Source organism: Helianthus annuus, chromosome 12 (assembly GCF_002127325.2).
Source record: "Helianthus annuus cultivar XRQ/B chromosome 12, HanXRQr2.0-SUNRISE, whole genome shotgun sequence".
Taxonomy (NCBI): Eukaryota; Viridiplantae; Streptophyta; class Magnoliopsida; order Asterales; family Asteraceae; genus Helianthus; species Helianthus annuus.
The window spans coordinates 19,358,742-19,369,886 of NC_035444.2; the positions used below are offsets into that span (position 1 = coordinate 19,358,742).

At 35.5% G+C, this 11,145-nt stretch overlaps 1 protein-coding gene across 1 annotated transcript; it reads right to left on the reverse strand.

Moving 5' to 3' along the window:
- Nucleotides 1–9,313: 9,313 nt before the first annotated feature.
- Nucleotides 9,314–10,930, reverse strand: LOC110894350 (protein PHYTOCHROME KINASE SUBSTRATE 3). Its single transcript, XM_022141563.2, has one exon. It carries the CDS (start codon nucleotides 10,786–10,788, stop codon nucleotides 9,517–9,519), a length of 1,272 nt encoding a protein of 423 aa, XP_021997255.2. The 5' UTR covers nucleotides 10,789–10,930; the 3' UTR covers nucleotides 9,314–9,516.
- Between the last annotated feature and the right edge of the window lie 215 nt (nucleotides 10,931–11,145).

Genomic DNA, 11,145 nt, shown 5'->3' on the forward strand with positions numbered 1-11,145 from the left:
GATTTTCACCATTCATATCTCCACGGTCTATATGGAGGTATGTTGGCTACCTGGTCGGGGGTTAAGGGAACAGTTTGGTAAGGGTCTTGCCCTTGTTCAGCGTTTAGAGGTCCTGCTTGGGACCTGGGTCAAATTTAGTAGGATCTCCTTCAATGCCCATAGGTATTGGATGGCGGGGATCCAAACTCTTTGACCCCCTCATAAGTTAACTACTATTAATACTATAACCCGGCTATTTAGGACTGTATCCCTGCTGACTCAGACTACTTAGCCAAGGGTAACGTCACCGCCGAAAGCGGGGCCTACCACAATTTGCATTAATAACTTAATTCATTATCTTTCAATAATCCGACCCTTTAGGATTGTATCCTTGCTGACTCAAACTACTGGGTTGAGGGTAACGTCGCCTTCAAAAGAGGGGCCTACTACAATAACTAAGATAATCTCTTAAACAAGTGCAAAAGCGTGAAAATAATCAAAGGTTATACTAACACACGTGTCGGATCCAGGTGATTCATCTTGTCTATCTGTTTTTATTTTATTTTATTTTTCAGCATTTAGTTAGTTTTTATTTTTCTTAGTTTAAAACATTTTTCTCACTTTTTGATTTGGTTAGACGTTGAGGATAAACCGGTATTAAAAGCTCTTGTGTCCTTGGACGACCTCGGTATCTTACCAACACTATACTACGTCCACGATGGGTGCACTTGCCCATATGTGTGTTTAGTGTTAGTAAATATCGTGTTTTATAAATTTAAAACTTGGCTAAAAGTGTAAAAAGGGGCTTAAATATACATCTAAAATATAACACACTTCACGCACATCAAAATCCTAAGTGACTACGACTGCGATATTCAGTATCACGAAGGAAAGGCTGAAGACGGCTAGAGATCGCCAGAAGAGTTATACAGATAATAGACGAAAACCGTTGGAGTTTCAAGTTGGAGGCAAAATGCTATTGAAAGTATCTCCTTGGAAAGGAGTTGTTAGATTCGGTAAGAAAGGAAAGCTAAGTCCAAGGTATGTAGGACCATTTCCAATGATCCAACGTATAGGACCAGTTGCTTGTCGTTTACAACTATCAGGAGAGTTAGCTGGAGTACATGATGTATTTCATGTATCAAATCTCAAGAAATGTCTATCAGACGAATCTGTGGTAGTACCTCTCCAAGATATAAAGGTAAACGAAAAATTAAAATTTGTAGATAAACCTCTTCAGATAGAAGATAGAAAGATCAAATTTCTCAAAACACAAACGATTAGTGTTAGTTCAAGTAAAGTGGGATTCAAAGATAGGACCCTAATACACTTGGGAACGGGAATAAAAAAAGAAGCGAAAGTATCCTCAATTATTCCAGTAAATCTCGAGGACGAGATTTTTATTAAGGTGGGGAGAATGTAACAACTCCTATAAAAAAAAGTCTTAATTATTATTTTAATTATCTAATAGGAAACCCTAATTAAGACACCCAAGTGATTCTGCACAAACCCTAAAATTTTCAGAACAATCAGAATCAGGATCAGGGCCCCTAAAACTCAGGGGGGGTAAACCCTAGTTACGATTATCTAAATTATGTGCTGTCAAATTCGAAATTTTCAATTTCATCAACTCAGCAGGCCTAGTCCCACACGTGGCAACCCTATGACCATTAGGTGTCCCTTACGGACCGTAAGGGATAAAAGTCTTACGGTCCGTAAGCAATGTCAAATTTTGGCTATAAATAGCAGACATTGGCACTTGATATTCTGCGTACGTTCGACGAAGAAATTCGTTTTAGGCACTGAGTTACGTTCTGTTTACCACAATTAACACACACGGATCACTAATCGACGCCGCAATACAGGGTAATAACTCGATCGCTATTACGATTCAACGTCCGATCGATTGAAACTATCCAACGTATGATTAAGTGCTGCTCAAATTGAGTTTATACTTTGTCATTCGTCGTGATTTCAACTTGAATGTTTGAGTGCTGTCCGAACTCGGGCTATACTCTGTCATTCGTTGTGAATCCGCTGAATTGTTAAGTATTGCACTTTGTCAATCGTTGTGAGGGTTTAATCTCGTGAATTGTCGTAACTGCTGTATTAGTTACTAACCCAGTTTGTGTGCATTGTTATTTAAATTAGGTTAATCAAGGCTAATCAGTAGGCTTATACACTACTCGTTAAATCTGCAAAGTGAGTCATTCTCTTTTTATCAACTGTTTTACAATACTCCAAATTATTTTCAAAAGTTATAATTACAGGGACTAAGTCATGGATATCTTGAATCACTGGCTAATGGGGTATTGTGCACATTACTAATTTCTCCCAGTTAGGTTCATTGACCTACTAGGGATAATCATCACTATTTGGGTTCATTGACCTAATAGTGGTATGACCATCGTCACCATTGTGACATGTCACCATTGTGACACGGCGCCAGATAAAAATAAGATATAAGCCATTGTAATCGCTCTTATGTTGTAATTAATAACTATGCATCATTTTATGTAAACAGAATGATTCACTCAGTATTTTCCACTGACAAAACCTTTTTCAAACATGTTTCAGGTGATCTGTTATGATCCAGGAAAAGTGCCGTGAAGCACTACAAGCTTAAGAAAGTGGCTCAGGATAAAATAAAGAAACATGTTTTGTAAAATAAAAGATTTCTTCAAATGATTGTAAATTACCGGGGTTTTATCCCGAGTTGTGAAATAAAATAATCGGGAAATATTTCAGTTTTAAAAAGATCCTGATAATAAACTTCCGCTGTTAAACTCAATTAATTAAATACCACGGGATTTCTGTCCCGCGGCTCCTGAAACGGGTCAAACCGGGTCGGGGGGCCGTGACAGTAAGCTTCATGTAAGTTGTAGAACCCATTTGGCTAGCTTCAAGGAATCCCCACGCACCCGTTTCCATCTGTTTTGAAGTCCTAGAACCCATTTAGCAAGCTTTTGAAGTCCTAGAATCCATATGGCTAGCTTCTTGAAGTCCTAAAACCCGTTTGAAGACCTTTTGAAGTCCTAAATTCCATTTTGTTAACTTGTTTGATGTTATGACAACAATGTGGCGGGCCTTTTTTTTAAATCCTAAAAACCATTTCGCTAACTTGGAATGTCCTGAAAACCATTTGGCTAACTTCAAAGGAAGATGTGACAAGTTCTGAAATTCTTTCTGGAGTTCTAACATCGGTTTAGCTAACTACCTACTTTTCATTAATATTTTTAAAGTCACCTAGATTTACTTATCTTATTGCCAAATCACTCACTTTAAAAAAAATCATAGTTTGCTCCCTATAATTTGTTATGTGTGCCACATGGCACAACAATACAAACCAGGGACAATTATAAGTGCTCATCTCCGCATGAGAGCAGGTTATGCTATCTTAGTGAACTCTCATTTACCCTCATGTGTTTATGTATAAATATTTGTTCAAATATTTGTTCAGTGGTCCGTCAGTGATCCAAATTTGCTGTTCAAAAGAAAAACTAGTAACTACACACAAAAGTACGCAAACACCTAGTGATCCTTATTTATAATGACAGTCTCCTTTGGATGATAAGTCTGAATCAGAATCCTGTCCGCCGTAGGGATTGTGCCAAGCCCATGAATAATCCTCTTTTTCGGATTCATAATCTCATTCCTTTTTAATACGGCCAAATCATAATCCAATTCTGGATTAAAGTTGAAAGAAAGGGCTTCGACAGCACCATGACCTTTCTTCATTGGTGTTGCTTGATCTTGTTTGTGTTTGGCATCTACACCTTCCTGTTTCATAACTGCAGTTGAAGAACAAGCTTCTTTCTTCACAGGTGTCACACACTTAGTTTCATCAACATCAACAACTTGCTTTTCATCATTCTGAGTAGTTGAAGGAGAAGCTACTTTCAGCATGAGACTGTCAGTTCTCTAAGATCATGGTTCTTGTCCCGTTTCCTCATTGGGTGATCCCTTGCTCTCATGTTCGAATGTTTGCTCGTAGCTTAGGCCAGATTCGTTCAGGCTAAGAGTTACCTCCTTTTGTGCTTAATCATTGGTTATTACTTATGATCCTTATACAAAAACACTTGCTTCAACAAAAATAATTCTCCCTTAAGAAATAATCATTTTTATTGTAGTTCATAAGAAAAATAATTTATTAGTTAATTTAAATAGCAATCATTTTATCCAAAAACTAAAATGTAGAGACAAATTTGAGCCTTGTAAAATATATAATGAAACATATCAATTATTAGAGTTAGGAGCCTAATAAAACAAGGTCTCAACTACAGGATAAACACATCTAGATTCTTTCTATATATGCTTTTTATGTTGTTAGATACTTAGATGTACTTGCATTATTCTCAACATAAAATATACAAATTGACATTTTATAAACCGCTTTTATTGTCACAAAGTCCTAAAATTTGTATTTCTAATAACAATGAAATCAAATCAGTTTCGTCCTAAAAGCTAATGACCGGTTTCAATAAATAATATGATCGTGATTTAACACATGTTTGGGATCTTTGTACTATGTTTTTCAACTAATAATACTTCACAATTTTCTTTTAGAAAGTATGCTTTAAGGCTTAAGCATGTAGCAATGCCGATAGTCCAATACCACGAGAACAAATTTTCAGAAAAGAATAATGAAATTATAATATGTAAAATAATGAGTAAAAAAATTATATTCACTTACATGCTCATGTTCTTTAATCTTTAGATTCAAATTGTAGGGCTAGTTTAACTTTCTAAAAAATTACTTGATTAAGGATTAACTTGTTGGTGTCCAGAAGCGTTCTATACCCAATTATGTATGTGACGGTAAGGTTAACATTGCATCAAGCCAAAGTAACAAACTCTTAACGAATTTATCATGTGTATTTTGATGACAAGAGTAGGTTAAAATGTCCAAATGTTTCATGCATGGATGGTACTTCGAATTTTGTTACTCTCACAATTTTATTGATACACATAAAATTTGCAATCTGCCTTTATATTATATACTAATTTAACATTAAATCTACCTATTCCAATAAAGTAGAATCTATTCTTAGGCCTTTTTGGAAGGAAAGGATTATGCATATAGGTAATTAGATTTAGTAAATGTTGCTTAAAAAAATTGACTTAGTAAGCTTCAATTGTATTTTAGAATCACAAGTTTATTTATTTTCTTGTGTCATAAATTTTATTTGTATTTTTAATTTATAAATAAAGACTTATAGTTGTACATTTATTTAGTAGTGATTGAAGAGATCAAAATTATATAAGTTTTGGCAATGTTAAAATTATTATTTTCAAACATTGCAAACATTGTCGTAAAGATCAAATAGGAAGTTAATTTTCTCTAGGAAGGATAGGAAGCCATAGGATTATGACATGTGGCAAATTTTAAAATAAAGAGAAAGGGTATTTTAGTCAATCCAACTCTTTCTTCTTCCTTTTTCAAAACCCAGTAAATTCAAAAACCCATCATTTTCAAAATCCACCATCTTCAACTATTTCTTCACTTTATATCTCAATAATCACTACATTATAGTGCGATTTTCATCACAAATCAATGATTCAGAACCCGATCATCGTGTTCTTCAGCTTTTTTTTTTGAAGAAAACCCAGTTTAATTTCATAAAAAAATCTCGTTTTTTCCGGTGATTTTGGAGATAATCACTCGATTCGTTCGATTCGAGCGTTGATAAGTGTTTCTATCATTCAAATTCCGTCAATTGATGAAGAAATCGGCTTCGATCCATGTAAGAAATTCTTTAATTTCATTTTCATGATCTGGGTTTTTTATTTAGTCATTGCGTTTTACGATCTTTGCGGGGGTCCGGGGGCGGCAGCCCCCGGTAGCGGGGTCCCAGGGGCGGCAGCCCCTGGCGGGGTCCAAGGGGCAGAGCCCCTGGCTGGGGTTGAGCTCATTTCGAAGACAGTAATTCGTAGACAATTCAGACAGTTCACAGTGACAGACAGTTTTATGTGTCCATTGCGTTTTAGAAATAAGACAGTTCACAGTGACAGACAGTTCACAGTGACAGACAGCTATTGCGTTTTAGAAAAAAACACATTTTTAAGTGTTTTTAGTCATTGTGTTTTAGGTAAAACACATTTTTTAGGTGTTTTCAGTCCATTGCGTTTTAGAATGAGTCATTTTTAAGTGTTTTCTGGCCATTGCGTTTTACATATAAGACATTTCTTTGTGTTTTTGGTGCATTGCGTTTTAGGTAAAACACTTTTTTATGTGTTTTCAGTCCATTGCGTTTTAGAAAACAGACATTTTAAGAGTATTCTGGCCATTGCGTTTTACAAATAAGTCATTTTTTTGTGTTTTTTGTGCATTGCGTTTTAGGTAAAACACATTTTTATGTGTTTTCTGGCCATTGCGTTTTACAAAAAAGTCATTTCTTTGTGTTTTTTGTGCATTGCGTTTTAGAAAAATGTCATTTTTTAGGGTTTTTTTTTCATTGCGTTTTACGATACTGGGGTTTTTTCTATTGCGTTTTACGCAACTGGGTTTTAAAATTTTTTTTTCAAAATATAGCAATAGTATACTCGTTTTAAAGATAAAAAAACACTCGTTTTTTTTGGTGCAATTTTTATAAAAAAATAATGTCGTATGAAAGAGTTATTAACGTTTAAAAAATGGGGGGAATTGGAGGAGAGAGAAACTATTGGCTTGGATTGACTAGATTGCCCCTGAAAAAAGTCACGCGCCTCTTTTTTTACTTTCAATTTCCCTGATTTAATCTTAGCCCTTGATTAAGTAAATGGATGGTCAAGATCACTTCCTAGCCTTCCTAGCCAAATAAACTTCCTATTATATCTCCACCCATATTTACGACAATTTTTAAATTTGGTATAAAGTATGTCAATTATTAACTATTATTTATGTCAATTATTAGTTTGCAAATATTAGGTACTTGTATAATGTAGTTCTTATAACCAATATTTACGACAATTATTAGTTTACAAAGATTAGGTACTTGTATAATGTAGTTCTATAACCAATTAAGCTATTAAACATGTATAAGTGTTTAACAATATAAAATTTTTAAATTTGGTTCCTAACGTTATTGAATATTATATATAAACATGCATATTATGATTTTAACATATCTATGCTACAAAATATTTTTAAAATTCATTTATTCAACTCGTGTTATATATGAGTTTTGAACCTAGAAATATATAAAGCAATATACTTTGCGTTCGAAGTTTTTTTTTTTTTGGTAAACATATAAAGCAATATACTTTGCCTTTGAAGTTTTTTTGGGTAATACATCTTGTAGAAGGAATCAATATTATTTGGTCAATTTAGGTGGGATTCGACATCCCATGACCACTCTTTTTCCCCATTTTGTGTGGACCAAAACTGCAAATTAACTCTTGGAGTAAAGTATAAAGTATGTTAGGAGGAAATTACTTAAAATCATTTTTATATTTATTAAAAATCTTCAGAAGTTATCAAAATATCATTAGTTATTACAATATAACCTCCCAAATAAATGTCTCCGACTGGTTACATGCTCCTGAATCTGATGACGGCTGACGATGAGTGTGGGCGGCTGCGTTAGCGTAAACGGAAAATAAGGCACGAACAAGGGCTGGTGGGAGGGTTCTCGTGGGGATAAAAAGGAAGTTGTTAAAGAGTATAGATAGATTAATAATCAATTAGCCTGGGCCGGCCCAAAGAGTGTGCGGGATGGGAGACGGCTGAGGGCCCAAACCCATCGGAGGCCATTTTTTTTATGTATTAGTTTTACACTGTAAAGTTAGAATATATATATACATAATGAAACAGAAAAATATCATTCTGAAGCACTTGGTTTGGTGGTTTGAAAGTCACTTTAATATTAAGAAGACACGTGTTCTAATCTTGCCGTCCTTAGTTTTGTTTTTCTTTTTGTTTCTTATCTATTTATTAAATGTAAATAACATTAATTGCCTAATTTTGTCAAGTTACATTAAATGATTGATGTTGATTCAATTGACATTAATTCATTTTTATATATTTAAATATTTTTTATATATATTATTTTTAAAAATTTATATTTATGGGCCCCGTATTTTTTATTCGCACATGGCCTAAAGATTTTCGAACATTTTCGGAGACGACCCTCCAATTAGTCAATGCCAAATCTTCGGGTGATAGTTTATATTTTTGAAAGTGATTAACAATAAAACTATAGGGTGGTCAAATATCTTAAACATGGGAAACTAAATCAATTGAATGAGATTGATTGTATATATACACGAGATAGGAAACTCACAAGAATTTATTTATTTATTATACAATGTGTAATTCAATTTAATACATTTAAGTAACTTCTGGTTACAATACTAAATTAATATTAACAAATGTCAATTGTAATAAAATATGTTGTATTATATTTAAGTAAAAAAAGTTAAGTGGGCTGACCTTATTTTGGCAATAAAGTTGATAGTTGAGACCTAATCAAATTACCTTGAGGCCCGGCCCGGCTTGGCCCATATATTCTATACCCTTATCATATTCATTCCGCAATGGGCCAGTAAAAGTACACTTGTATGTTTATCTGGTCCTATGTTTCAGTTTTCGAAAGCGTTTTTTTTTTTTAAATAATGGGTTGCATGTAAACATGGTCTTGAGCACTGGAGAAGCTTCATTGAGGCTCGGGTGCCCCCATTGCCCCGGCTCGACCTCCACCGATTTATTGCTCATAGTGTTAATTTTACTAAAAATTTCCAAAAAAACAAATTTCATCCAGTTTTTTTTCACTTTTATAGCTCTCTATATTTTTTTAGTGCACTAAAAAGTAAAAAAAAAAAAAAATTGTCATCTGAAAATAAGCTACAACACATGTTAACTTTTATATCTATTAGAAACATAATCTAAGTTCGGTACAATTTAACGATCAACTTTTTAAGTCTGCTTTTTTTCTTTATCGGTGCTAAAAATAAATTCAACTACATTTTGTTAGGGGACTCGGGGCGGTCCGTTATGGCCCCCCGAGCACGCGTGATGAATGCCTAGCACACCGCCGCCGCTATAAGAAGCACGCGTTATATTATAAACGCGTTTTGTGTATAACGCGTTGAAGATTCAAAATTTCGAACGATGGATTATAACCGTTGGGGGCTTAAACCGTTGGGAGGGAGTGATAGAATACCCATCACTAGTGATTCCACCCCTAGTCCATTTCTATCACTAGTGATGGAAATATGGTTGATGACATGGCATTTCCTGATTGGATAGTGGGAGTGATGGAATCCATCACTAGTGATTCCACCCCTAGTCCCCTTACAATATTTTATTTCATAACATAAGAATTATTTTGATGCGGAGAATAAATTCCACACCAACTAAAAAAAAGAAAATAATAATACAAATTATTTTAAAATTTACTTTACTGTTGAATGTACAAGTGTGCCGACACATTGTTTACCTATTATGCCGTGGGAGCAGACGGGCCGCGAGACCCACGTGGCCAAACAAGGTTGCGGGGAACACTACGCCCCGTCCCTTCTGGCTTTCTCGTGGTCTTTGTCCCAAGCATCCCACTTGGGTCAAATAATTCCCCCTCGAAACATACTTCCAACCGCTACTGATTCTGACAACCGTCGTCGCCCTCCCGCCCCACCGCCACCACCGCCACCAACCTTATACCCGTCTCCGGCCACTCTCACTGCTTTATAATTCGTACAACCGGAAAGGATCCCGGGCCGTTTCTTCGGCTCATCTCTATTCACCATACCCCTACCATTCCCACCCGAAACTCTCCAACCGCCACCGGTTCTCATCTCCTCGTAATCCGAAACCACCGAAAAATCAGCCGCACTCGCCGTCACCACACTCCAATCCACACTAACCTCACTAGGCGCGTACCCATTTGACGTCCGCGGAGCTACAAACGAATTGTCACAAGTGGTAGAAAAACTCTCTATTTCAAACAAATCCGAGCTCGAATCACTATCGACGTCATGGTGGTTGTACATCCCGCTTGCCGGGACGTACATTTCGTCTTCCGTCGAAATATCAACTTCCCAATTGTTCAACAAACTTAGTTTCCGTCCGAGGCTCAAACGTCCGCCGTTGTTACCATCTTCCACTTTACCCGCCAAATTCCCATATTTTAAATTCGTCAGATCTGAATTATTCGAATTCAGATCAGTCGAATTTAATACTGGGAATGTAAAGTAGTCATTTCTAACCGTCCTCTCTGTCAGTTTACTTTTACTTGACAGAGGGGACGCTTTAGGATCAAAATCGCACATTCTGGTGTGCGGTTTCGAGATCCTTTTCTCACTTATTTGAGTTGACTTTTTGTCGATACAGTTGCAACCAAAAGTAGCAAGAAATGTTTTGGTCTTGCTACCTCGTTCGATCCGTCCTCTGGACGATTTCGCACGAGGTAACAACCCAGTGTTACTATTGTAACTAACATTTGACTGTACACTTGGCGTGTGCGTGCTCGTTAACTTTGTGAGATCTGTTTTTAGCTTTACCGCGAAATTTGGATCAAATTGTTCAGCTGTCACCTTTTGCTGATGAATCTTGGTTCGAGTATCATACTTGTCAACGAATCGTCGGTCGTTTTTATTCTCTACATCTTCGATTTCGCCTTTGAAGTACTTCTCAGCACCAAACACACCGAGTTCTTCGTCGTCTTTGTCTTTTTCTTGTTCGTTTTTAACATGGGAAACTTGATCCGTTAGGTTTTGGATCATGTGTTCTTCGGCTTGATTCAAGTAGGACGAAAAGGAGACGTCTCGAAAACTGTTTGATGTTTGGAGAGTAAGACTGGCCTTAAGAGAATAATCATTGGCATATGTCTCCATGGAGGTATTGAAGGACAACAATACAAATGTAGAGAAAGATTTGAAGAAGTGAGTTGTGAATATAAGAGGAAGAAGATGAGCAACTTGGCTAAATGACAGCCATTTGTATAGCAAGAAGAAGGTGTTATGAGTAAGGTCCACTTGCATATGTTCTTAACTCATAAATTGGTCAGGTAAATTTGTCATTTTTGTATGTATCTTCAATTCTTGATGTTGGGTTTCTTGTCAAATAATTCTATTTATTATTATTATTATTATTATTATTATTATTATTATTATTATTATTATTATTATTATTATTATTATTATTATTTTTTTGACTAAATGAATCATATGAAGTAACAGTGGTTAACTAAG

What these genes read in the sequence shown, in the direction of transcription:
- LOC110894350 (XM_022141563.2), bottom strand. Translation starts at nt 10,788, where the DNA reads ATGGAGACATATGCCAATGATTATTCTCTTAAGGCCAGTCTTACTCTC.